General features: G+C 61.3%; 1 protein-coding gene across 1 annotated transcript; it reads left to right on the top strand.

Moving 5' to 3' along the window:
- Positions 1–936: 936 nt before the first annotated feature.
- Positions 937–26,833, top strand: RFX5 (regulatory factor X5). Its single transcript, XM_058860373.1, has 15 exons — positions 937–1,064; positions 2,139–2,269; positions 3,272–3,305; positions 4,245–4,327; positions 5,962–6,123; positions 8,796–8,912; positions 10,428–10,509; positions 11,927–11,974; positions 13,061–13,211; positions 15,078–15,175; positions 15,291–21,391; positions 21,584–21,604; positions 22,514–22,541; positions 22,806–24,706; positions 24,767–26,833. The coding sequence occupies exons 2-15, from the start codon at positions 2,154–2,156 to the stop codon at positions 26,820–26,822; spliced, it is 10,998 nt and encodes a 3,665-aa protein (XP_058716356.1). The 5' UTR covers positions 937–1,064; positions 2,139–2,153; the 3' UTR covers positions 26,823–26,833.
- The last annotated feature ends 847 nt before the right edge of the window (positions 26,834–27,680 follow it).

Raw genomic sequence — 27,680 nt, 5'->3', positions numbered from 1 at the left:
GAATTCTGGGACTGAGGAATTTGGGAATTCCGGGAACTGCCGGAGGCGCGCGTGTCCCGCGGGATCAAATAAATCCAAGGAAAATCCTTCCCTGCCTTCCTCCCGCGCCGGAGCTCGCCTTGCACGCGCCTTGCACGCGCCTTGCACGCGCACAGCGCACGTGACTCGCGCACGTGACTCCCTTGCACACCCACACGCGACCTGAACACGTGACCCCCCCCTTGCACACTCACCCCCGCCCCTTGCACACTCACACGTGACCCGTACACGTGACCCGCCCTTGCACACGCACCCACGTGACACCCCCCCGTTGCACAACCCCGCACACGTCACGCACACTCCCCCCCCCACGTGACCCCCCCCCTTGCACGCTCACCTCACACCCGTCTCCCCTCGCGCCGCCCGCCCCAGCCAATCAGATCGCTGTTGCCAGGCAGATTTCAGCCCCTCCCTCCCCGCCACATCCGGGCGCTCACCCCCAGCCCGGGGGGGGGGGGGGGCCGGGCTCAGCCAATCACAGCCGCGGACGCCGCCGTATCCGGGCAGACCAGCGGCGCCGCAGCCAATCAGAAAAAAGAAGAGGCCGCGCGCGGCGGGCGAGGGGCGCGTCCACTTTCGGTTCGCGCGGGGGGCGCGGGGCACGTGGCGGGACCCCTCCCCTCCCCCCTCCTTCCGGGACCCCCCCCCCCCCGAGCAGGACGGGACCAGGTGGGTGCGGGGCTGGGGGTGGGGACAGGCTTGGGGACACCCCCGGGACACCCCCGGGACACCCCCGGGGACACGGCGGGGAGGGGGGTCCCGGCCCCCGAGACCGTCCCGGTTCCGGAGCGCGGGGGTCGCGCCGGGCCGGGGTCTCCGGGGAGGGCGCGGGGGGTTGGGGGGGGCGGTGGCGACCCCGGGGGTCGCTTCCGGTGGCCTCGTGGCCTCAGGGGTCGCTTCCGGTGGCCTCGTGGCCCCGGGGGTCGCTTCCTGGTGTCCCCTGGCCACGTGTCCCCGTGTCCCTGGGGGTCTCTTCCTGCTGGCCCCTGGCCGCGTGACCCCGGGAATCTGTTCCTGGTGGCCCTGTGGGTCTCGTGCTGGTGTCCCCATGTCCCCCTGTCCCCCTGTCCTGGTGTCCCCATGTGCCCCTGTCCTGGTGTCCCCATGTCCTGGTGTCCCCCTGTGCCGTGTCCCCCTGTCCTGGTGTCCCCATGTCCCCCTGTCCCGTGTCCCCATGTCCTGGTGTCCCCCTGTGCCGTGTCCCCCTGTCCTGGTGTCCCCATGTCCCGTGTCCCCCTGTCCTGGTGTCCCCCTGTCCCCCTGTCCTGTGTCCCCCTGTCCTGGTGTCCCCCTGTCCTGGTGTCCCCATGTCCCCCTGTCCTGTTTCCCCCTGTCCCGTGTCCTCCTGTCCCGTGTCCTCCTGTCCTGGTGCCCCCCTGTCCCCCTGTCCCATGTCCCCCTGTCCTGGTGTCCTGGTGTCCCCCTGTCCTGTGTCCCCCTGTCCTGTGTCCCCCTGTCCCGTGTCCCCCTGTCCCGTGTTCCCCTGTCCCCCTGTTCCATGTCCCCCTGTCCTGGTGTCCTGGTGTCCCCCTGTCCCATGTCCCCCTGTCCTGGTGTCCTGGTGTCCCCCTGTCCTGTGTCCCCCTGTCCTGTGTCCCCCTGTCCCGTGTCCCCCTGTCCCGTGTTCCCCTGTCCCCCTGTTCCATGTCCCCCTGTCCTGGTGTCCCCATGTCCCCCTGTCCCGTGTCCCCCTGTCCTGGTGTCCTGGTGTCCCCCTGTCCCGTGTCCCCCTGTCCTGGTGTCCCCCTGTCCCCCTGTCCCATGTCCCCCTGTCCTGGTGTCCTGGTGTCCCCATGTCCCCCTGTCCCCCTGTCCCGTGTCCTCCTGTCCTGGTGTCCCCATGTCCCCCTGTCCCCCTGTCCTGTGTCCCCCTGTCCTGTGTCCCCCTGTCCCCTGTCCCGTGTCCCCCTGTCCTGTGTCCCCCTGTCCCGTGTCCCCCTGTCCCCCTGTCCCGGTGTCCCCAACCCCCCAGCCCTTTCAGGGTCACTGTCCCCACTGTCCCCATCCCATTTCCGGTGCCTCGTGTCCACGTCCCCGTGTCCCATACTGGGATTTATTCCCATTTTTAGCTAAAATCCCCATTTTTTTCCTCTTCCCAGCAGGACACAGCCGCCATGGCTGAGGAGATGGGGACCAGGGCCACCAGGAAGGCCACTTTGTCACCTGGCAGTGCCCGGGGCGCGGCCACCGAGTCCAGCACGCTGCTCCAGGAGCTGCGGGGCAACATCTCGTAAGGGCGGCGGGAATTTGGGAATTTGGGAATTTGGGAATTCGGGAAATTGGGAATTTGGGAATTCGGGAATTTGGGAATTTGGGAATTCGGGAATTCAGGAATTTGGGAATTTGGGAATTCCTCCGGAGCCGGCAGCAGCGGGATGGGGGAACTGGGAATTCTGAACCCTGGGGGTGAAGGGAGGAGAGATGGGGACAGGGGACACCAGGAGGGAATGTCCCCAAGGACATGGGGACACCGGGATGGAACATCCCAAGGGACAGGGGACAGCAGGAGGGAATGTCCCCAAGGACATGGGGACAGGGGACAAGGGACAGCAGGAGGGAATGTCCCCAGGGACATGGGGACACCAGGATGGAACGTCCCCAAGGACAAAGGGGAAGGGGACAGGGGACAGCAGGACAGAATGTCCCTGTGGACATGGGGACACCAGGATGGAATGTCCCCAGGGATTTGGGGACAGGGGACACCAGGGTGGAATGTCCCTCTGGACATGGGGACACCGGGATGGAACGTCCCCAGGGCCAGGGGACAGCAGGAGGGAATGTCCCCAGGGACAGGGGACACCAGGATGGAACGTCCCCAGGGACAGGGGACAGCAGGATGGAATGTCCCCAGGGACAGGGGACACTGGGATGGAACGTCCCCAGGGACAGGGGACACCAGGATGGAATGTCCCCAGGGATGTGGGGACACCAGGATGGAATGTCCCTGTGGACATGGGGACACCAGGATGGAATGTCCCCAGGGACAGGGGACACCAGGATGGGACGTCCCCAGGGCCAGGGGACACCACGGGGACACAGGAGCCCGTTTCGGGTGCCAAACCAGCCCAGTGCCCCTGTGGTGGGATCCCTTGGGGATCCATCCTGAATCCATCCTGGATCCATCCTGGATCCCTGGGCTCTGGAAGGACCTCAGGGAGCCTTGGGAAGAGCTGGAATTGCGATCCCAGGATTTTTGGGATCATCCCTGACTCGCGGCCTCTGTCCCACGCAGCAAATCCGTGCAGAGCAAGGTGGACTCCATCCTGGTGAGTGTTTCCATGGAATGCTGGGCTGGAGGGTGGGGAATTCCCATGGCTGATCCCGTTTTTTGGGCTGGTCCTGGTGGATCCCTGACCTTCTCCTCGTGGCTGATCCCGTTTTTTGGGCTGGTCCTGGTGGATCCCTGACCTTCTCCTCGTGGCTGATCCCGTTTTTTGGGCTGGTCCTGGTGGATCCTTGACCTTCTCCTGGTGGCTGATCCCGTTTTTTGGGCTGGTCCTGGTGGATCCCTGACCTTCTCCTTGTGGCTGATCCCGTTTTTTGGGCTGGTCCTGGTGGATCCCTGACCTTCTCTTCATGGCTGATCCCGTTTCTCCGGCTCATCCTGGTGGATCCCTGACCTTCTCCTTGTGGCTGATCCCGTTTTTTGGGCTCATCCTGGTGGATCCCTGACCTTCTCTTCATGGCTGATCCCATTTTTGGGCTCATCCTGGTGGATCCCTGACCTTCTCCTTGTGGCTGATCCCATTTTTTGGGCTCATCCTGGTGGATCCCTGACCTTCTCTTCATGGCTGATCCCGTTTTTGGGCTCATCCTGGTGGATCCCTGACCTTCTCCTTGTGGCTGATCCCGTTTTTTGGGCTCATCCTGGTGGATCCCTGACCTTCTCCTCGTGGCTGATCCCGTTTTTTGGGCTGGTCCTGGTGGATCCTTGACCTTCTCCTCATGGCTGATCCCGTTTTTTGGGCTGGTCCTGGTGGATCCCTGACCTTCTCCTGGTGGCTGATCCCGTTTTTTGGGCTCATCCTGGTGGATCCCGTTTCTCCGGCTCATTCTGGTGGATCCTTGACCTTCTCCTTGTGGCTGATCCCGTTTTTGGGCTCATCCTGGTGGATCCCTGACCTTCTCTTCATGGCTGATCCCATTTTTGGGCTCATCCTGGTGGATCCCTGACCTTCTCCTGGTGGCCGGTCCCTGGAGAGCAGCAGGATGTGCAGAAGTTCTCGGACAGTGACAAACTCTACCTGTACCTGCAGCTGCCCTCGGGGCCCAGCCTGGGCGAGAAGAGGTGGGGAGGGGTCTGTGGGGAGGGGTGGGATCCATGGGATGGGATGGGGTCTGTGGGGTGGGATCCATGGGGAGGGGTCTGTGGGGTGGGGTGGGATCCATGGGGTGGGGTCTGTGGGGTGGGATGGGATCCATGGGGTGGGGTCTGTGGGGGGGGGTCTGTGGGAGGGATGGGATCCATGGGGTGGGATGGGGTCTGTGGGGTGGGATCCATGGGGTGGGGTCTGTGGGGTGGGATGGGATCCATGGGGTGGGATCTGTGGGGTGGGATGGGATCCATGGGGTGGGGTCTGTGGGGTGGGGTGGGATCCATGGGGTGGGATGGGGTCTGTGGGGTGGGATCCATGGGGTGGGGTCTGTGGGGAGGGGTGGGATCCATGGGATGGGATCAGTGGGATGGGATGGGATCCATGGGGTGGGGTCTGTGGGGTGGGATGGGATCCATGGGGTGGGGTCTGTGGGGTGGGGAGGGATCCATGGGGTGGGGTCTGTGGGGAGGGATGGGATCCATGGGGTGGGGTCTGTGGGGAGGGGTGGGATCCATGGGGTGGGATCTGTGGGGAGGGGTGGGATCCATGGGGTGGGATCCATGGGGTGGGGTTGGGATCTGTGGGATGGGGTGGGGTCAGTGGGGTGGAATCCATGGGATGGGGTGGGATCTGTGGATCCATGGGGTGGGATGGGATCAGTGGGATGGGATCCATGGGATGGGATGGGATCTGTGGTGGGGGATCCATGGGATGGGGTGAGATGGGGATGGAGATGGATCAGGATAGAGCTGGGGTGGGATGGAGGTGTTGGGATGGGATGGGATGAGATGGAGCTAGGACAGGATGGATCCATTGGGATGGGATGGGATGGGATGGATCCATTGGGATGGGATGGGATGGGATGGGATGGGATGGATCCATTGGGATGGGATGGGATGGGATGGGATGGATCCATTGGGATGGGATGGGATGGGATGGGATGGATCAGGACAGGAAGGACCAGGATGGATCCCTTGGGATGGGATGGATCCCTTGAGACGGGACGGGATGGATCCATTGGGATGGACCAGGATGGATCCATTGGGATGGGATGGGACGGGATGGATCCATTGGGATGGGATGGGATGGGATCCATGGGATGGGATCCATGGGATGGGATCCATGGGATGGGATGGGATGGGATGGGATGGGATGGGATGGGATGGGATGGGATGGGATGGGATGGGATGGGATGGATCCCTTGGGATGGGATGGATCCCTTGGGACAGGATGGGATGGATCCCTTGGGATGGGATGGAATGGATCCCTTGGGACAGGATGGGATGGATCCATTGGGATGGGATGGGATGGATCCCTTGGGATGGGATGGATCCCTTGGGACGGGATAGATCCATTGGGATGGGATGGGATGGGATGGATCCCTTGGGACAGGATGGGATGGATCCCTTGGGATGGGATGGATCCCTTGGGACAGGATGGGATGGATCCCTTGGGACGGGATGGATCCCTTGTGACAGACCAGACCAGATCTGTCACACCAGCACCAGCGCAGTGACACTCACAGCCTCCCCTCTCTCCCGCGCCCCGTGGGGACACTCTGGGGACACTCTGGGGACACTCTGGGGACACGTTGGGGACACGGTGGCAGCAGCAGCAGCAGCAGCAGCAGCAGCAGCAGCAGCTCCTCGCTGGAGCTGAGCGCGCTGGGCACGGCCGAGCACATGCACGCCTGCAGCTGGATCCGCAACCACCTGGAGGAGCACACGGACACCTGCCTGCCCAAACAGGACGTCTACGACGCCTACAAGTGAGCCCAGGGGCTGTGACACATGGCCTGGTGGCCTGGTGGCACATGTTCTGGTGTCCCATGGCCTGGTGGCCTGGTGTCCCATGTTCTGGTGTCCCATGGTCTGGTGTCCCCATGTCCTGGTGGCCTGCTGTCCTGGTGTCCCATGTCCTGGTGTCCCATGTTCTGGTGTCCCATGGCCTGCTGTCCCATGGTCTGGTGTCCCATGGTCTGGTGTCCCATGGCCTGGTGGCCTGGTGTCCCATGTCCTGGTGTCCCATGTTCTGGTGTCCCATGGTCTGTTGTCCCATGGTCTGCTGTCCCATGGTCTGGTGGCCTGGTGTCCCATGGCCTGGTGGCCTGGTGTCCCATGTTCTGGTGTCCCATGGCCTGGTGGAACATGTCCTGGTGTCCTGCTGTCCCCATGTCCTGGTGTCCCATGTCCTGGTGTCCCCATGTCCTGCTGTCCTGCTGTCCCCTTGTCCTGGTGTCCCCATGTCCTGGTGGCCTCATGTCCTGGTGTCCCATGTCCTGGTGTCCCATGTCCTGGTGTCCCATGTCCTGGTGGCCTGGTGGCCTGGTGTCCCCATGGCCTGGTGTCCCCATGTCCTGGTGTCCCATGGCCTGGTGTCCCCATGTCCTGGTGTCCCATGGTCTGGTGTCCCATGTCCTGGTGTCCCATGACCTGGTGTCCCATGACCTGGTGTCCCATGTCCTGGTGTCCCATGGTCTGGTGTCCCATGGTCTGGTGTCCTGGTGTCCCATGTCCTGGTGTCCCCATGACCTGGTGTCCCATGGCCTGCTGTCCCCATGTCCTGGTGTCCTGGTGTCCCATGTTCTGGTGTCCCATGACCTGGTGTCCCCATGTCCTGGTGTCCCATGGTCTGGTGTCCCCATGTCCTGGTGTCCCCATGTCCTGGTGTCCTGCTGTCCCCTTGTCCTGGTGTCCCCATGACCTGGTGTCCCCATGTCCTGGTGTCCCCATGTCCTGGTGTCCCATGGTCTGGTGTCCCATGTCCTGCTGTCCCCATGTTCTGCTGTCCCATGGTCTGGTGTCCCCATGGCCTGCTGTCCCCATGTCCTGGTGTCCCCATGTCCTGCTGTCCCCATGGCCTGGTGTCCCCATGGCCTGGTGTCCCATGTTCTGGTGTCCCATGATCTGGTGTCCTCATGTCCTGGTGTCCCATGGCCTGGTGTCCCATGGTCTGGTGTCCTCGTGTCCCATGGCCTGGTGTCCCATGACCTGGTGGCCTCATGTCCCATGGCCTGGTGGAACATGTCCTGGTGTCCCATGGCCTGGTGTCCCATGGTCTGGTGTCCTGGTGTCCCATGGTCTGGTGTCCCCATGTCCTGGTGTCCCCATGTCCTGGTGTCCCATGTCCTGGTGTCCCATGGCTTGGTGGCCTCATGTCCCATGGCCTGGTGGAACACGTCCTGCTGTCCCCATGTCCTGGTGTCCCATGTCCTGGTGTCCCATGGCCTGGTGTCCCATGGCCTCATGTCCCGTGGCCTGGTGTCCCATGGCCTGGTGTCCCATGGCCTGGTGTCCCATGGCCTGGTGTCCTCATGTCCTGGTGTCCTCATGTCCTGGTGTCCTCATGTCCTGGTGTCCCATGTTCTCGTGTCCCATGGCCTGGTGGCCTGGTGTCCCATGTTCTGGTGTCCCATGTTCTGGTGTCCCATGTTCTGGTGTCCCATGGTCTGGTGTCCCCATGACCTGGTGTCCCATGGCCTGGTGTCCCGATGTCCTGGTGGCCTCATGTCCCATGGCCTGGTGTCCTGCTGTCCTGGTGTCCCCATGTCCTGGTGTCCCATGGTCTGGTGTCCCATGGCCTGGTGTCCCCATGTCCTGCTGTCCCATATCCCACATCCCCACATCCCAAATCCCAAATCCCACATCCCAAATCCCAAATCCCACGTCCCACATCCCAAATCCCATATCCCCAAATCCCACATCCCAAATCCCATATCCCCAAATCCCAAATCCCAAATCCCATATCCCCAAATCCCACATCCCAAATCCCAAATCCCACATCCCAAATCCCACACCCCACATCCCAAATCCCACATCCCAAATCCCAAATCCCAAATCCCACACCCCAAATCCCAAATCCCACATCCCAAATCCCAAATCCCACATCCCACATCCCAAATCCCATATCCCCAAATCCCAAATCCCACATCCCAAATCCCAAATCCCAAATCCCACATCCCACATCCCCAAATCCCACCCCCCAAATCCCAAATTCTCACATCCCACATCCCACATCCCAAATCCCACATCCCAAATCCCACATCCCAAATCCCACCCCCCAAATCCCAAATTCCCACATCCCAAATCCCATATCCTCAAATCCCACATCCCACATCCCAAATCCCAAATCCCACATCCCAAATCCCAAATCCCACATCCCAAATCCCACATCCCCAAATCCCAAATCCCACATCCCAAATCCCAAATCCCAAATCCCACATCCCAAATCCCAAATCCCAAATCCCAAATCCCAAATCCCACATCCCAAATCCCACATCCCAAATCCCACACCCCAAATCCCAAATCCCAAATCCCAAATCCCAAATCCCACATCCCCACATCCCAAATCCCCAAATCCCAAATCCCACATCCCACATCCCACAAACATCCCACACCCCTGAAATTCCCTTGGAACATCCCAGTTTTCCCCCTTTTTCAGGCGTTACTGCGACAACCTCGGCTGCCGCCCCCTGAGCACGGCCAATTTCGGCAAAATCATCCGGGAAATCTTCCCAAACATCAAAGCCCGGCGCTTGGGAGGCCGAGGACAATCCAAATATCCTTCCCCTGCTGCAATTCCTGCTGCTTTTCCCATTTTATCCTGGTTTTTCCCTTTTATTCCATTTTTTTCCTGGTTTTTTTCCCGTTTTTTCCCATTTTCCACAGCTTTTCCCTGTTTTTTTTTCCCATTTTCCCTCCTTTTATCCCAGTTTTTTTCCCTGTTTTTTTCCCATTTTTCCTCTTTTTTCCCCAGTTTTTTCCCCTGTTTTTTTCCCTTTCTTCTCCCGTTTTTTCCCATTTTCCCCAGCTTTTACGTGTTTTTTTTCCCATTTTTCCTCCTTTTATCCCAGTTTTTTTCCCAGTTTTTTTCCCATTTTTCCTCTTTTTTCCCATTTTCCCCAGCTTTTTCCCTGTTTTTTTTTCTTTTATTCCCCCTTTTTTCCTGTTTTTTTCTATTTTTTCCCATTTTCTCCAGCTTTTTCCCTGTTTTTATTTCCCATTTATCCTGTTTATTCCCATTTTTTCCCCTTTTTCCCATTATTTTCCCATTCTTTCCCATTCTTTTCCCACTTTTTCCTATTTTTCCCCATTTCCCCCCATTTTTCCCCAGTTTTTTTCCATTCTTTTCCCATTTTTTCCCATCTTTTCCCATTTTTTCCCTTTTTTTCCCACTTTTTCCCATTCTTTCCCACTTTTCCCCATTCTTTCCCACTTTTCCCCATTCTTTCCCATTTCTTCCCATTCTTTTCCCATTTTTTTCCCATTCTTTTTCCATTTTCTCCCATTTTTCCCATTTTTCCCCATTTTTCCCATTTTCTCCCATTCTTTTCCCATTCTTTTCCCATTCTTTCCCACTTTTTTCCCACTTTTTCCCATTTTTTCCCTTTTTTTCCCACTTTTTCCCATTCTTTCCCACTTTTCCCCATTCTTTCCCACTTTTCCCCATTCTTTCCCATTCTTTCCCATTCTTTTCCCATTTTTCCCCATTTTTTCCCCATTTTTCCCCATTTTTCCCCATTTTTCCCCATTTTCCCCATTTTTTCCCATTTTTCCCATTCTTTTCCCATTCTTTCCCATTCTTTTCCCACTTTTTCCTATTTTTCCCCATTTTTCCCCAGTTTTTTCCCATTCTTTTTCCTTTTTTCGCATTATTTTCCCAGTTTTTCCCACTTTTCTCCAGTTTTCTCCCATTTTTTCCCACTTTTTCCCATTCTTTTCCCATTTTTTTCATTTTCTCCCATATTCTCCCATTCTTTCCCAGTTTTTCCCATTTTTCCCCATTTTTTTCCCATATTCTCCCATTTTTTCCCAATCTTTTCCCACTTTTTCCCATTTTCCCCCAGTTTTTTCCCATTTTCTCCCATTTTCTCCCATTTTCTCCCATTTTTTCCTTGTTTTTTCCCATATTCTCCCATTTTTTCCCATTTTCCTCCAGTTTTTTCCCATTTTCCCCCATTATTTCCCCATTTTTCCCATTTTCCCCCATTCCTGAGGGTTCTTCCAGGTTCTCTTCCCGTTTTTTTTGGTTTATCCTGGTTGGAAATTCCCAAATCCTTGACTCTTTCCCAACGTACTGCTACGGTGGGATCCGGAGGAAGACGGTGGTGAGCCTTCCTCCCCTGCCCAGCCTGGACCTGAAAGCCACCGAGACCGTGAGTGTGGGATTTATGGGATTTATGGGAATTTTTAATGGGATTTTTATGGGATTTATTGGATTTTTTATGGGAATTTTTATGGGATTTATGGGATTTTTTATGGGATTTTTGGGGGATTTTTTATGGGATTTTTTTGATTTTTTATGGGATTTTTTATGGGATTTTTAGATGATTTTTAATGGGATTTATGGGATTTTTAATGGGATTTTTGGGATTTTTTTATAGGATTTTTTATGGGATTTGTGGGATTTTTTATGGGATTTTTAATGGGAATTTTTATGGGATTTATGGGATTTTTTATGGGATTTTTATTGGATTTTTTGTGGGATCCATGGGATTTATGGGATTTATGGGATTTATGGGATTTTTAATTGGATTTATGGGATTTTTAATGGGATTTTTATGGGATTTTTTGATTTTTTATGGGATTTTTTATGGGATTTTTATGGGATTTTTAATGGGATTTATGGGATTTTTTTGGGATTTATGGGATTTATGGGATTGAGGTCCTGCTTTGCTCCATGAATCCTGTCCCCATCCCGGTGTCACATCCTGCTCTGTAGCTTCCTCCTGTCCCTGTCCCTGTCCCTGTCCCCAACAGGCGGAGCTGGCAGAGCTGGTCCCCTCCTACAGCTCGGAGGTGACAGAGGTGACACTGTGACAATGTGACAATGTGGCACTGTGACACTGACAGAGGTGACACTGTGACACTGACAGAGGTGACACTGTGACACTGTGACACTGTGACACTGTTGCTGTCCCCAACAGGCGGAGCTGGCAGATCTTGTCCCCTCCTACAGCTCAGAGGTGACAGAGGTGACACAGTGACACTGACAGAGGTGACAATGTGATAGAGGTGACAGAGGTGAAATTGTGACACTGACAGAGGTGACACTGTGACACTGTGACACTGACAGAGGTGACAATGTGACACTATTGCTGTCCCCAACAGGCGGAGCTGGCAGATCTTGTCCCCTCCTACAGCTCGGAGGTGACAGAGGTGACAATGTGACACTGTGACAATGTGACAGAGGTGACACTGACAGAGGTGACACTGTGACAATGTGACAATGTGACAGAGGTGACAGAGGTGACACAGTGACACTGTGACAGAGGTGACACTGTGACACTGACAGAGGTGACAATGTGACAATGTGACACTGTTGCTGTCCCCAACAGGCGGAGCTGGCAGATCTTGTCCCCTCCTACAGCTCGGAGGTGACAGAGGTGACACTGTGACAGTATGACAGAGGTGACAATGTGACAGAGGTGACAGAGGTGAAATTGTGACACTGACAGAGGTGACACTGTGACACTGTGACACTGACAGAGGTGACATTGTGACACTGACAGAAGTGACAGAGGTGACAGAGGTGACACTGTGACAATGTGACACTGTTGCTGTCCCCAACAGGCGGAGCTGGCAGATCTCGTCCCCTCCTACAGCTCGGAGGTGACAGAGGTGACACTGTGACACTGACAGAGGTGACACTGTGACAATGTGACAATGTGACACTGACAGAGGTGACAGAGGTGACATTGTGACACTGACAATGTGACAATGTGACACTGACAGAGGTGACAATGTGACACTGTGACACTGTTGCTGTCCCCAACAGGCGGAGCTGGCAGATCTTGTCCCCTCCTACAGCTCGGAGGTGACAGAGGTGACACTGTGACACTGTGACAGAGGTGACAGAGGTGACAGAGGTGACACTGTGACACTGACAGAGGTGACAGAGGTGACATTGTGACACTGACAATGTGACACTGTGACACTGACAGAGGTGACACTGTGACACTGACAGAGGTGACACTGTGACACTGTGACAGAGGTGACATTGTGACACTGACAGAGGTGACACTGTGACACTGACAGGTGACACTGTGACACTGTGACACTGTTGCTGTCCCCAACAGGCGGAGCTGGCAGATCTTGTCCCCTCCTACAGCTCGGAGGTGACAGAGGTGACAGAGGTGACAATGTGACACTGACAGAGGTGACACTGTGACACTGACAGAGGTGACACTGTGACACTGTGACACTGTTGCTGTCCCCAACAGGCGGAGCTGGCAGATCTTGTCCCCTCCTACAGCTCGGAGGTGACAGAGGTGACAGAGGTGACACTGTGACACTGACAATGTGACACTGTGACAATGTGACACTGACAGAGGTGACAGAGGTGACACTGTGACACTGTGACACTGACAGAGGTGACACTGTGACACTGTTGCTGTCCCCAACAGGCGGAGCTGGCAGATCTTGTCCCCTCCTACAGCTCGGAGGTGACAGAGGTGACACTGTGACACTGACAGGTGACACTGTGACACTGTTGCTGTCCCCAACAGGCGGAGCTGGCAGATCTTGTCCCCTCCTACAGCTCGGAGGTGACAGAGGTGACACTGTGACAATGTGACACTGACAGAGGTGACACTGTGACACTGTGACACTGTGACACTGACAGAGGTGACACTGTGACACTGTTGCTGTCCCCAACAGGCGGAGCTGGCAGATCTTGTCCCCTCGTACAGCTCGGAGGTGACAGAGGCCGCCTGTGCCCTGACGTGTGACTGGGCTGAGAAGATCCTCAAGCGCTCCTTCAACAACATCGTGGAGGTGGCGCAGTTCCTGCTGCAGCAGCACATCATCAGCTCCCGCTCTGCCCACGCTGACCTCCTCATGGCCATGGTGGTGGCAGGTCAGCACCTTGGGGACACTGTCACCTCACTGTCACCACCCCTGGGGTCATTGTCACCACCCCTGGGGTCATTGTCACCTCACTGTGGAGCTGGCACAGTTCCTGCTGCAGCAGCACATCATCAGCTCCCGCTCCGCCCACGCTGACCTCCTCATGGCCATGGTGGTGGCAGGTCAGCACCTTGGGGACACTGTCACCTCACTGTCACCACCTCTAGGGTCATTGTCACCTCCCCTGGGGACACTGACACCTCACTGGTGGAGCTGGCGCAGTTCCTGCTGCAGCAGCACATCATCAGCTCCCGCTCCGCCCACGCTGACCTCCTCATGGCCATGGTGGTGGCAGGTCAGCACCCTGGGGACACTGTCACCTCACTGTCACCACCCCTGGGGTCATTGTCACCACCCCTGGGGTCATTGTCACCTCTCCTGGGGTCACTGTCACCTCACTGTGGAGGTGGCGCAGTTCCTGCTGCAGCAGCACATCATCAGCTCCCGCTCCGCCCACGCTGACCTCCTCATGGCCATGGTGGTGGCAGGTCAGCACCCTGGGGACACTGTCATCACTCCTTGGGGACACTGTCACCTCCTGGGGACACCCCCTGGGGTCATTGTCACCTCACTGTGGAGCTGGCACAGTTCCTGCTGCAGCAGCACATCATCAGCTCCCGCTCTGCCCACGCTGACCTCCTCATGGCCATGGTGGTGGCAGGTCAGCACCCTGGGGACACTGTCACCTCACTGTCACCACCCCTGGGGTCATTGTCACCTCCCCTGGGGACACCCCCTGGGGACACTGACACCTCACTGTGGAGGTGGCGCAGTTCCTGCTGCAGCAGCACATCATCAGCTCCCGCTCTGCCCACGCTGACCTCCTCATGGCCATGGTGGTGGCAGGTCAGCACCTTGGGGACACTGTCACCACCCCTGGGGACACTGTCACCTCACTGTCACCACCCCTGGGGACACTGCCATCACTCCTGGGGTTGCTGTCATCCCCTGGAGACACTGCTGCCACCCCTGGGGTCACCTCACAGGGGACACCGTCACCCCCTGGGGACACTGCCACCACCCCTGAGGTCACTGTCACTTCACTGGGGACACTGCCACCAGCCCCCCCTGCTCCAGGTCATTGTCACCCCTTGGGAACACTGCCAGTGTCCCCTCCCAGTGTCCCCTCCCCCCTCCCAGTGTCCCCTGTCCCCTCCCAGTGTCCCCTCCCAGTGTCCCCCGTCCCCTCCCAGTGTCCCCATCCCCTCCCAGTGTCCTCTCCCAGTGTCCCCTGTCCCTGTGTCACCTCCCCACTCCCAGTGACCCCTGTCCCCTCCCAGTGTCCCCTCCCAGTGTCCCCATCCCCTCCCAGTGTCCCCTCCCAGTGTCCCTTGTCCCCGCTGTCCCCTGTCCCCTCCCAGTGTCCCCTGTCCCCTCCCAGTGTCCCCTCCCAGTGTCCCCTGTCCCTGTGTCACCTCCCCACTCCCAGTGTCCCCTGTCCCCTCCCAGTGTCCCCTCCCAGTGTCCCCTCCCAGTGTCCCCTCCCAGTGTCCCCCTTCCCCTCCCAGTGTCCCCTGTCCCCTCCCAGTGTCCCCTCCCAGTGTCCCCTCCCAGTGTCCCCCATCCCCTCCCAGTGTCCCCATCCCCTCCCAGTGTCCCCTCCCAGTGTCCCCCATCCCCTCCCAGTGTCCCCATCCCCTCCCAGTGTCCCCTCCCAGTGTCCCCCATCCCCTCCCAGTGTCCTCTCCCAGTGTCCCCTGTCCCTGCTGTCACCTCCCCACTCCCAGTGTCCCCATCCCCTCCCAGTGTCCCCTCCCAGTGTCCCCTGTCCCCTCCCAGTGTCCCCTGTCCCCGTGTCACCTCCCCTCTCCCACAGAAACCACGGACAAGCCCCCCCAGGACCCCCGGCCCCCCTCAGCCCCCCGCAAGAACGGCCCGGACCCCTCGGACAGCGGCGAGCGCAGCCAGGAGCAGGTGAGAGACCCCTCCCCAAATCCCCCCCAAATCCCCCCAAATCCCCCCCAAATCCCCCAGGAGGGCTGAGCTGACCCCTCTGTGTCCCCTCTCTGTGTCCCCTCTCTGTCCCCAGCCCAAGAAGGACACTGTCCCCAAAGGCCACCTCCCATCGCGGCCGGACAAGAAGAAAGCCCCGGAGCCCCCCAGGCCGGCCAGCAGCCCCCAGGTGACCGCCCTGGTGGCCCGGCTGCCCCTCCTGCTGCCCCGAATCCCCCCCCCGGAGCGACCCCCGGCCCCCGGCGCCGCCCCCCTGCGCCCGTCCCCTCCCGTCCTTGTCCCCAAGCTGACGGCGGCACCCTTGGGTGGCACGGTCAAGGTGGCCCTGCCGCTGCCCGTGGGGACGGCGCTGGCCCCGGGGGGCTCGGGGCTGCTGAGCCCCCCCGGAGCCATCCCCGTGCTCAACGTGCTGCTGCCCGGGGTGGGGGTCCCGCCCTGCGCCGAGACCCCCGGAGGCGGCGCCAGGGCGGGAGGGGACGGCGAGGGACAGCGCGGTGGTGGCACCAAGGCCACCAAGCGTCCCCAGGAGGGAGGCGGGGAGGGGCCGGCGCACAAGAGGAGGAGGGGGAGGCCGAGGAAGAGGCCGGGGGACGCGGCGGGGTCACCCGAGGAGCTGGAGGTCCCCAAAGGGGAGGAGGGAGGGGACTCGTCGCCCCCAGGGGACTCGGCGGGGGGTGGCAGTGCCACTGTGGCCTTTGGGGACACGGAGGTGGCGGCTGGGGACGCTGGGGAGGACATGGATGTGGACAGTGATGGGGGGGGTGGGGGGGACAGCTTGGATGGTGTCACTGTCCCCCCTGGGGACAGCCAGGACAGTGTCACCGTGCCCCCTGGGGACAGCCAGGACAGTGTCACCGTGCCCCCTGGGGACAGTCAGGACAGTGGCAGTGTCACTGTCCCTGTTGGGGACAGCCTGGACAGTGTCACCGTGCCCCCTGGGGACAGCTTGGACAGTGTCACCGTCCCCCTTAGGGACAGCCAGGACAGTGGCAGTGTCCAGCCTGGGGACAGCCAGGACAGTGTCACCGTGCCCCCTGGGGACAGCTTGGACGGTGTCACTGTCCCCCCTGGGGACAGCCAGGACAGTGTCACCGTGCCCCCTGGGGACAGCCAGGACAGTGTCACCATCCCCCTTAGGGACAGCCAGGACAGTGGCAGTGTCCAGCCTGGGGACAGCCAGGACAGTGTCACTGTCCCCCCTGGGGACAGCCAGGACAGTGTCACCGTGCCCCCTGGGGACAGCTTGGACAGTGGCAGTGTCACTGTCCCCATTAGGGATAGCCTGGACAGTGGCAGTGTCACTGTTGGGGACAGCCAGGACAGTGGCAGTGTCACTGTTGGGGACAGCCAGGACAGTGGCAGTGTCACTGTCCCCATTAGGGACAGCCCAGCTGAAGGAAGTGCCACTGTCACTGTTGGGGACAGCATGGACAGTGCCACTGTGCCCCCTGGGGACAGCCTGGACAGTGTCACCGTCCCCCTTAGGGACAGTATGGACAGTGGCAGTGTCCTCCCTGGGGACAGCTTGGAGAGTGCCACTGTCCCCCCTAGGGACAGCTTGGACAGTGGCAGTGTCACTGTTGGGGACAGTATGGACAGTGGCAGTGTCCAGCCTGGGGACAGCTTGGACAGTGGCAGTGTCACCGTTCCCCTTGGGGACAGCCTGGACAGTGGCAGTGTCACTGTTGGGGACAGCCTGGACAGTGTTGCCATCCCCCTTGGGGACAGCTCGGACAGTGACAGTGTCCCTGGTGGTGGCTCTCCTGGTGGTGGCAGTGTCACTTCCCCCCTTGGGGACAGCCTGGTCCCCACTGGTGGCTCTCTTGGTGGTGGCAGTGCCACTGTCCTCATCAGGGACAGCTCAGCCATGGCCAGTGACACTGGGGACAGGCCAGATGGTGGCAGTGCCACCCCTGGGGACAGGCCTGTCACCAGGAGTGCCACCATTCCCATCAGGGACAGCTCAGCTGGTGGCAGTGCCACTGTCCCCGTCAGGGACAGCCCATCCAGGGACAGTGACACTGGGGACAGGCTGGATGGTGACAATGCCACCGCCCCTATTGAGGACAGCCCAGGCAGGGACGGTGGCACTGCCACCACTGAAGGCAGCCCAGCCGCTGGCAGTGCCACTGTCCCCATCAGGGACAGCTCACCCGGGGACACGGGGGACAGGACAGTCACCAGGAGTGCCACCATCCCTGTCAGGGACAGCTCATCCAGGGACAGTGACACTGGGGACAGGACAGTCACCAGGAGTGCCACTGTCCCCACCAGGGACAGCTCACCCAGGGACAGTGACACTGGGGACAGGCCTGTCACCAGGAGTGCCACCATCCCCACCAGGGACAGCTCATCCAGGGACAGTGACACTGGGGACAGGACAGTCACCAGGAGTGCCACTGTCCCCACCAGGGACAGCTCATCCAGGGACAGTGACACTGGGGACAGGACAGTCACCAGGAGTGCCACCATCCCCACCAGGGACAGCTCACCCAGGGACAGTGACACTGGGGACAGGCCTGTCACCAGGAGTGCCACCACTCCCATAAGGGACAGTCTGGCTGGTGGCAGTGCCACTGTCCCTGTCAGGGACAGGCCTGTCACCAGGAGTGCCACTGTCCCTGTCAAGGCCAGCCCATCCAGAGGCAGTGCCACCCCTGGGGACAGGCCTGTCACCAGGAGTGCCACTGTCCCTGTCAGGGACAGCCCAGCTGGTGGCAGTGCCACTGTCCCTGCCAAGGACAATGCAGCCAGGGGCAGTGCCACCTCTGGGGACAGGCCTGTCACCAGGAGTGCCACCATCCCTACCAGGGACAGTGACACTGGGGACAGGCCTGTCACCAGGAGTGCCACCATCCCCACCAGGGACAGCTCGGCTGGTGGCAGTGCCACTGTCCCTGCCAAGGACAAGACAGTCAGTGGCAGTGCCACCCCTGGGGACAGGCCAGGCAGGGGCAGTGCCACCGTCCCTGTCAGGGACAGCTCACCCAGCACCAGTGCCACCCCTGGGGACAGGACAGGCAGTGCCACCATCCCTGTCAGGGACAGCTCATCCAGGGACAGTGACACTGGGGACAGGCCTGTCACCAGGAGTGCCACCATCCCCACCAGGGACAGTGACACTGGGGACAGGCCTGTCACCAGGAGTGCCACCATTCCCATCAGGGACAGCCTGGCTGGTGGCAGTGCCACTGTCCCTGCCAAGGACAAGCCCATCAGTGGCAGTGCCACCGTCCCTGTCAGTGACAGCTCACCCAGCACCAGTGCCACCCCTGGGGACAGGACAGGCAGTGCCACCATCCCTGTCAGGGACAGCTCATCCAGGGACAGTGACACTGGGGACAGGCCTGTCACCAGGAGTGCCACCATCCCTGTCAGGGACAGCCCAGCTGGTGGCAGTGCCACTGTCCCCAGTAAGGACAGCTCACCCAAAGAGAGTGCCACCCCTGGGGACAGGCCTGTCACCAGGAGTGCCACTGTCCCTGCCAAGGCCAGCCCATCCAGGGCCAGTGCCACCTCTGGGGACAGGCCTGTCACCAGGAGTGCCACCATCCCCACCAGGGACGGTGACACTGGGGACAGGCCTGTCACCAGGAGTGCCACCATTCCCATCAGGGACAGTCTGGCTGGTGGCAGTGCCACTGTCCCTGCCAAGGACAAGCCCATCAGTGGCAGTGCCACCATCCCTGTCAGTGACAGCTCACCCAGCACCAGTGCCACCTCTGGGGACAGGACAGGCAGTGCCACCGTCCCTGTCAGGGACAGCTCATCCAGGGACAGTGACACTGGGGACAGGCCTGTCACCAGGAGTGCCACCGTCCCTGTCAGGGACAGCCCATCCAGTGGCAGTGCCAGCCCTGGGGACAGTCTGTCTGGTGGCAGTGCCACTGTCCCCAGTAAGGACAGCTCATCCAGGGATGGTGGCACTCTTGGGGACAGGCCGGTCACCAGGAGTGCCACCATCCCTGCCAAGGACAATGCAGCCAGGGGCAGTGCCACCCCTGGGAACATGTCTGTCACCCGGAGTGCCACCATCCCCACCAGGAACAGCCCAGCTGGTGGCAGTGCCACTGTCCCTGTCAGGGACAGCCCATCCAGTGGCAGTGCCACCTCTGGGGACAGGCCGGATGGTGGCAGTGCCACCATCCCTGTCAGGGACAGTCTGTCTGGTGGCAGTGGCACTGTCCCCAGTAAGGACAGCTCACCCCAAGGCAGTGCCACCCCTGGGGACAGGCCTGTCACCAGGAGTGCCACCATCCCCACCAGGGACAGTGACACTGGGGACAGGACAGTCACCAGGAGTGCCACCATCCCTGTCAGGGACAGTCTGGCTGGTGGCAGTGCCACTGTCCCCAGAAAGGACAGCTCACCCCAAGGCAGTGCCACCCCTGGGGACAGGCCAGGAAGTGCCACCATCCCTGTCAGGGACAGCTCATCCCAAGGCAGTGCCCCCTCTGGGGACAGGCCTGTCACCAGGAGTGCCACCATCCCTGTCAGGGACAGTGACACTGGGGACAGGACAGTCACCAGGAGTGCCACCATCCCTGTCAGGGACAGCTCATCCCAAGGCAGTGCCACCCCTGGGGACAGGACAGTCACCAGGAGTGCCACCATCCCTGTCAGGGACAGCTCATCCAGTGGCAGTGCCACCACTGGGGACAGGCCTGTCACCAGGAGTGCCACCATTCCCATGAGGGACAGCCCAGCTGGTGGCAGTGGCATTGTCCCCAGTAAGGCCAGCCCATCCAGTGGCAGTGGCATGGTCACCAGGAGTGCCACCATCCCCACCAGGGACAGCCCAGCTGGTGGCAGTGCCACTGTCCCTGTCAGGGACAGCCCATCCCGTGCCAGTGCCAGCCCTGGGGACAGGCCTGTCACCAGGAGTGCCACTGTCCCCACTGTCCCTGCCAAAGCCAGCCCATCCAGTGGCAGTGCCACCCCTGGGGACAGGCTGGGCAGGGGCAGTGCCACTGTCCCCAGTAAGGACAGCTCACCCAGAGACAGTGCCACCCCTGGGGACAGGCCTGTCACCAGGAGTGCCACCATCCCCACCAGGGACAGCCCGGCTGGTGGCAGTGCCACTGTCCCTGTCAGGGACAGCTCATCCAGCACCAGTGCCACCATCCCTGTCAGGGACAGCTCATCCAGGGACAGTGCCACCTCTGGGGACAGGACAGTCACCAGGAGTGCCACTGTCCCCACCAGGGACAGCCCAGCTGGTGGCAGTGCCACTGTCCCTGTCAGGGACAAGCTGATCAGTGGCAATGCCACCATCCCTGTCAGGGACAGCCCAGCCAGGGCCAGTGCCACCTCTGGGGACAGGCCTGTCACCAGGAGTGCCACCATCCCTGTCAGGGACAAGCTGGTCAGTGGTGCCACTGTCCCCAGTAAGGACAGCTCAGCCAAGGCCAGTGCCACCCCTGGGGACAGGCAGGGCAGGGCCAGTGTCACCATCCCTGGCAGGGACAGGTCACCCAGAGACAGTGCCACCCCTGGGGACAGGACAGTCAGAGACAGTGCCACCCCTGGGGACAGGACAGTCAGAGACAGTGCCACCCCTGGGGACAGGTTGGGCAGGGCCAGTGTCACCCCTGGGGACAGGTTAGTGAGAGACAGTGCCACCCCTGGGGACAGGACAGTCAGAGACAGTGCCACCCCTGGGGACAGGTCACCCAGAGACAGTGCCACCCATGGGGACAGGACAGTCAGAGACAGTGCCACCCATGGGGACAGGACAGTCAGAGACAGTGCCACCCCCGGGGACAGGACAGTCAGAGACAGTGTCACCATCCCTGGCAGGGACAGGTCACCCAGAGACAGTGCCACCCCTGGGGACAGGTTGGGCAGGGCCAGTGTCACCCCCGGGGACAGGACAGTCAGAGACAGTGCCACCCCTGGGGACAGGTTAGTGAGAGACAGTGCCACCCCTGGGGACAGGACAGTCAGAGACAGTGTCACCATCCCTGGCAGGGACAGGTCACCCAGAGACAGTGCCACCCCTGGGGACAGGTTGGGCAGGGCCAGTGTCACCCCTGGGGACAGGACAGTCAGAGACAGTGCCACCCCTGGGGACAGGCAGGGCAGGGCCAGTGTCACCATCCCTGGCAGGGACAGCACAGCCAGGGCCACTGCTGTTGGGGACAGGCCAGGCAGTGCCACTGTCCCCATCAGGGACAGGTCACCTAGAGACAGTGGCACTGGGGACAGGAGCAGTGGCAGTGCCACTGTCCCCATCAGGGACAGGTCACCTAGAGACAGTGGCACTGGGGACAGGCCAGGCAGGAGCAGTGCCACCATTGGGGACAGGCCAGGCAGGAGCAGTGCCAGCAGTGGGAACAGGAGCAGTGGCAGTGCCACCCCTGGGGACAGGAGCAGTGGCAGTGCCACCATCCCCATCAGGGACAGGTCACCCAGAGACAGGGACACTGGGGACAGGCCAGGCAGGAGCAGTGCCAGCAGTGGGGACAGGCCAGGCAGGAGCAGTGCCACCCCTGGGGACAGGCCGGGCAGGGTCAGTGCCACCCCTGGGGACAGGAGCAGTGGCAGTGCCACCATCCCCATCAGGGACAGGTCACCCAGAGACAGTGGCACTGGGGACAGGAGCAGTGGCAGTGCCACCGTCCCCATCAGGGACAGGTCACCCAGAGACGGTGGCACTGGGGACAGGCCTGGCAGGAGCAGTGCCACCACTGGGGACAGGCCAGGCAGGGGTGGTGGCACCATCAGGGACAGGCAGGTCAAGGGCAGTGCCACTGTCCCCATCAGGGACAGCGCAGCTGGTGGCAGTGCCACTGTCATTGTTGAGGACAGGACACTCAGAGCCAGTGCCACCACTGGGGACAGGCCAGGTAGGGGCGGTCCCACAACTGGGGACAGGCAGATCAGGGGCAGTGCCACCCCTGGGGACAGGCCAGGCAGTGCCACCCCTGGGGACAGGCCAGGCAGTGCCACCCCTGGGGACAGGCAGATCAGGGGCAGTGCCACCACTGGGGACAGGCAGATCAGGGGCAGTGCCACCCCTGGGGACAGGCCAGGCAGTGCCACCCCTGGGGACAGGCAGATCAGGAGCAGTGCCACCCCTGGGGACAGGCCAGGCAGTGCCACCGTCTCCAGCAGGGACAGATCACCCAGGGCCAGTGGCACTGGTGACAGGAGCAGTGGCACTGGGGACAGGAGCAGTGCCACCACAGGGGACAGGAGCAGTGCCACCACAGGGGACAGGCTGGGTAGTGCCACCATCCCTGTCAGGGACAGGTCACCGAGAGACAGTGGCACTGGGGACAGAAGCAGTGCCACCCCTGGGGACAGGCCAGGCAGTGCCACCATCTCCAGCAGGGACAGGCCACACAGGCCCAGTGGCACTGGGGACAGGAGCAGTGGCACTGGGGACAGGAGCAGTGCCACCACTGGGGACAGGAGCAGTGCCACCCCTGGGGACAGGCCAGGCAGTGCCACCATCTCCAGCAGGGACAGGCCACACAGGCCCAGTGGCACTGGGGACAGGAGCAGTGGCAGTGCCACCATCCCCATCAAGGACAGGTCACCCAGGGCTAGTGGCACTGGGGACAGGAGCAGTGGCAGTGCCACCATCCCCGTCAGGGACAGGTCACCCAGAGACAGTGGCACTGGGGACAGGCCAGGCAGGGACAGGTCACACTGGCCCGGTGACTTTGGGGACAGACTGGGCAGTGTCACTGTGCCCATCAGGGACAGGCCACCCAGAGACAGTGACAGTGGGGACAGGAGCAGTGACACCACTGGGGACAGGCCTGGCAGTGCCACCGTCCCTGTCAGGGACAGGCCACACAGGCCCAGTGGCAGTGGGGACAGGAGCAGTGGCAGTGTCACCATCCCCGTCAGGGACAGATCACACAGGGGAAGTGGCTCTGGGGACAGGAGCAGTGGCAGTGCCACTGTCCCTGTCAGGGACAGGCCACCCAGGGCCAGTGACAGTGGGGACAGGCCAGCCGGTAGCAGTGCCACCATCTCCAGCAGGGACAGATCACACAAGGCCAGTGGCACCATTGGGGACAGAAGCAGTGGCAGTGCCACCGTCCCTGTCAGGGACAGGTCACCCAGAGACAGTGGCATTGGGGACAGAAGCAGTGCCACCACTGGGGACAGGCCAGGCAGTGCCACCGTCTCCAGCAGGGACAGGCCACACAGGCCCAGTGGCACTGGGGACAGGAGCAGTGCCACCACAGGGGACAGGCGTGGCAATGCCACCATCCCCATCAAGGACAGGTCACCCAGAGACAGTGGCACTGGGGACAGGAACAGTGGCGCTGGGGACAGGCCTGGCAGTGCCACCATCCCTGTCAGGGACAGGTCACACAGGCCCGGTGACTTTGGGGACAGACTGGGCAGTGCCACCGTGCCCAGCAGGGAGAGGCCACACAGGGGCAGTGACAGTGGGGACAGGAGCAGTGGCACCACAGGGGACAGGCCTGGCAGTGCCACCGTGCCCAGCAGGGACAGATCACACAGGGGCAGTGACAGTGAGGACAGGAGCAGTGGCAGTGCCACCGTGCCCAGCAGGGACAGATCACACAGGGGCAGTGACAGTGAGGACAGGAGCAGTGGCAGTGCCACCTTGCCCAGCAGGGACAGGCCACCCAGGGCCAGTGACTTTGGGGACAGACCGGGCAGGAGCAGTGCCACTGTCCCTGTCAGGGACAGGTCACACAGGCCCAGTGACTTTGGGGACAGGAGCAGTGGCAGTGCCACCTTGCCCAGCAGGGACAGGCCACCCCGGCCCAGTGACAGTGGGGACAGGAGCAGTGGCACTGTCCCTGTCAGGGACAGCCCAGCTGGGGGCAGTGGCACTGTCCTTGTTGGGGACAGGCCAGTCAGTAGGAGTGGCACCATTGGGGACAGGCTGGTCACTCTGAGTGACACCGTTGGGGACAGGCTGGTCACTGACAGTGACACCATTGGGGACAGGCTGGTCACTGACAGTGGCACCATTGGGGACAGGCTGGTCACTGACAGTGACACTGTTGGGGACAGGCTGGTCACTGACAGTGGCACCATTGGGGACAGGCTGGTCACAGACAGTGACACCGTTGGGGACAGGCCAGCCAGTAGGAGTGGCACCATTGGGGACAGGCCAGTCAGTAGGAGTGGCACCATTGGGGACAGGCTGGTCACTGACAGTGGCACAATTGGGGACAGGCTGGTCACTCTGAGTGACACCGTTGGGGACAGGCTGGTCACTGACAGTGACACCATTGGGGACAGGCTGGTCACTCTGAGTGACACCGTTGGGGACAGGCTGGTCACAGACAGTGACACTGTTGGGGACAGGCTGGTCACTGACAGTGGCACCCCTCCTGCCAGGGACTGTCCCTCCAGGGACAGTGGCACTCCAGGGGACATGCCAGTTGCTGGCAGTGCCACTGTCCCCGTCAGGGACAGCCTATCCAGGGGCACTGCCACCATCGTGGACACGCCTGTCACCGCCAGTGCCACCATCCCCATCAGGGACAGCCCATTCTGGGCTGGTGACACCGCTGGGGACAGCTTGGTGGCTGGCAGTGCCAGGGACTGCCCGTCCAGGGGCACTGCCACCATCATGGACACGCTTGTCACCACCAGTGCCACCATCCCCATCAGGGACAGCCCGTTCTGGGCTGGTGACACCACTGGGGACAGCTCGGTGGCTGGCAGTGCCACCATCCCCATCAGGGCCAGCCCATTCTGGGCTGGTGACACCGCTGGGGACAGCTCGGTGGCTGGCAGTGCCACCGTCCCCATCAGGGACTGCCCGTCCAGGGGCACTGCCACCATCATGGGCACGCTTGTCACCGCCAGTGCCACCATCCCCATCAGGGACAGCCCGTTCTGGGCTGGTGACACCGCTGGGGACAGCTCGGTGGCTGGCAGTGCCAGGGACTGCCCGTCCAGGGGCACTGCCACCATCGTGGACGCGCTTGTCACCCTCAGTGGCACCGTGATGGACAGGAGGATCCTGGGCAGTGTCACCGTCCCCGTCAGGGCCAGCCTGTCCAGGGGCACTGCCACCATCGTGGACACGCCCGTCTTTGTCAGTGCCACCGTCCTGGTTGGGGACTCCATCCCCAGGGTCACCGCCACCATCGTGGAGTCCAGGGTGCCCGGCCGTGCCATCCTCCCCCTTGGGGACACGCTGGCCTGTGGCAGTGCCACCATCCCCGGCAGGGACGGTGCAACTGTCACCTTCCCGGGCTGGCCGGGCAGGGACGGTGTCACTGTCCCTCGTGGGGACTGGTCTGGTGGGGACAGTGCCACCATCCCTCGTGGGGACTGGTCTGGCAGGGACAGTGCCACTGTCCCCTTCCGGGTGTGCCCATCCAGGGACAGTGCCACCACCTCTGACAGGGACAGTGCCACCATTCCTCGTGGGGACTGGTCTGGTGGGGACAGTGCCACCATTCCTCGTGGGGACTGGTCTGGCAGGGACAGTGCCACTGTCCCCTTCCGGGTGTGCCCATCCAGGGACAGTGCCACCACCTCTGACAGGGACTGGTCTGGCAGGGATGGTGTCACTGTCCCTCGAGGGGACTGGTCTGGTGGGGACAGTGCCACCATCCCTCGTGGGGACTGGTCTGGCAGGGACAGAGCCACCACCTCTGTCAGGGAGTGCCCGTCCAGGGACAGTGCCACCATCCCTCGTGGGGACTGGCCAGGCAGGGACAGTGCCACCGTCCCCATCAGGGAGTGCCCATCCAGGGACAGTGTCACCGTCCCTCGAGGGGACTGGTCTGGTGGGGACAGTGCCACCATTCCTCGTGGGGATTGGTCTGGCAGGGACAGAGCCACCATCTGTGACAGGGATTGGCCAGGCAGGGACAGTGCCACTGTCCCCAACCAGGAGTGCCCATCCAGGGACAGTGCCACCACCTCTGACAGGGACTGGCCAGGCAGGGACAGTGCCACTGTCCCCATCAGGGAGTGCCCATCCAGGGACGGTGTCACTGTCCCTCGTGGGGAGTGGCCAGGCAAGGACAGTGCCACCACCTCTGTCAGGGAGTGCCCGTCCAGGGACAGTGCCACCATCTGTGACAGGGACTGGCCAGGCAGGGACAGTGCCACTGTCCCCATCAGGGAGTGCCCGTCCAGGGACAGTGCCACCATCCCTGTTGGGGCCAGGTCAGTGGGTGGCACTGCCACCGTCCCCATCCGGGAGTGCCCATCCAGGGACAATGTCACCGTCCCCTGTGGGGACTGGTCTGGTGGGGACAGTGCCACTGTCCCCACCCGGGAGTGCCCATCCAGGGGCAGTGCCACCCTTGGGGACACACACGTCACTGGCAGTCCCCCCATCAGTGGCAGTGCCACCATCCCTGACAGGGACTGTCCTTCCCGGGGCGGTGCCACCACAGGGGACAGGCCAGGCAGTGCCACCCTTGGGGACAGGCCAGGCGGTGCCACCCTTGGGGACAAGCCTGCCAGTGCCACCGCGCCCTCCAGGCCCATCACGCCCGCCCGTGTCAGCGTCATCAGGGATGGCAGGACGGGCACCAGGGTGGCACTGGGGGGTCACAGCCAGGCCGGGTCACCCCTGGGGGACACGCAGGGACACACGAGGGCGGGCACGGGCGTGGGGTCCCCTGCGTCACACCAATAAAAACCAGTAAAAACCAGTGCGGCTGTGGTGTCCGCGAGCCCGGGTACTGGGAGGGGACACGGGGAGGTGGGAGGGGACACTGGAAGAGGGGAGGGGACACGGGGCACTGGGAGGGGACACGGGGCACTGGGAGGGGACATTGGCACTGGGAGGGGACACTGGAAGAGGGGAGGGGACACTGGAAGAGGGAAGGGGACACGGAGAATGGAAAGGGACATTGTCACTGGGAGGGGACACTGGCATTGGGAAGGGACATTGGCACTGGGAGGGGACACTGGCACTGGGAGGGGACACGGGGCACTGGGAAGGGACATTGGCACTGGGAGGGGACATTGACACTGGGAGGGGACACTGGCATTGGGAAGGGACATTGGCACTGGGAGGGGACATTGGCACTGGGAGGGGACACTGGCACTGGGAGGGGACACGGACAAGGAGGAGGACAACCCATGCCACCCCTCCCGGCTTGGTGACAGCGACAGCCGAGGCGATTTTCCCCCAAAAATCGCCGATTTTCCCCCCAAAATCGCCGATTTCCCCCCAAAATCGCCGATTTCCCCCCAATATCGCCGATTTTTCCCCCAAAATCGCCGATTTTCCCCCAAAATCGCCGATTTTCCCTCCAAAATCGCCGATTTTCGTCAAGCGCGGGAGCCAAGGAGGCGCCTGGGGCTCGCCCCGCCCCCAAGCACAACGAGACCACGCCCACAACACCATATAAGGACATAAACCACGCCCTCTTCCGAATCTGGTGCAATGGCCACGCCCCCAACGGCACAAAGCCACGCCCACCACACACAGCACCAAGCCACGCCCCATTGGCTATATTAGCATACAAACCACGCCCACATATCCATA

This window comes from Poecile atricapillus, chromosome 33 (genome assembly GCF_030490865.1).
Source record: "Poecile atricapillus isolate bPoeAtr1 chromosome 33, bPoeAtr1.hap1, whole genome shotgun sequence".
NCBI lineage: Eukaryota > Metazoa > Chordata > Aves > Passeriformes > Paridae > Poecile > Poecile atricapillus.
Note: the sequence above shows the minus strand (reverse complement) of the source record. Positions and strands in the feature narration are given on the sequence as shown.

What these genes read in the sequence shown, in the direction of transcription:
- RFX5 (XM_058860373.1), top strand. Translation starts at nt 2,154, where the DNA reads ATGGCTGAGGAGATGGGGACCAGGGCCACCAGGAAGGCCACTTTGTCA. An exon ending in ACCTGAAAGCCACCGAGACC is followed by an intron (nt 10,510 to 11,926) that starts GTGAGTGTGGGA and finishes TGTCCCCAACAG; the next exon opens with GCGGAGCTGGCAGATCTCGT. An exon ending in ACAGCTCGGAGGTGACAGAG is followed by an intron (nt 11,975 to 13,060) that starts GTGACACTGTGA and finishes GAGGTGACAGAG; the next exon opens with GCCGCCTGTGCCCTGACGTG.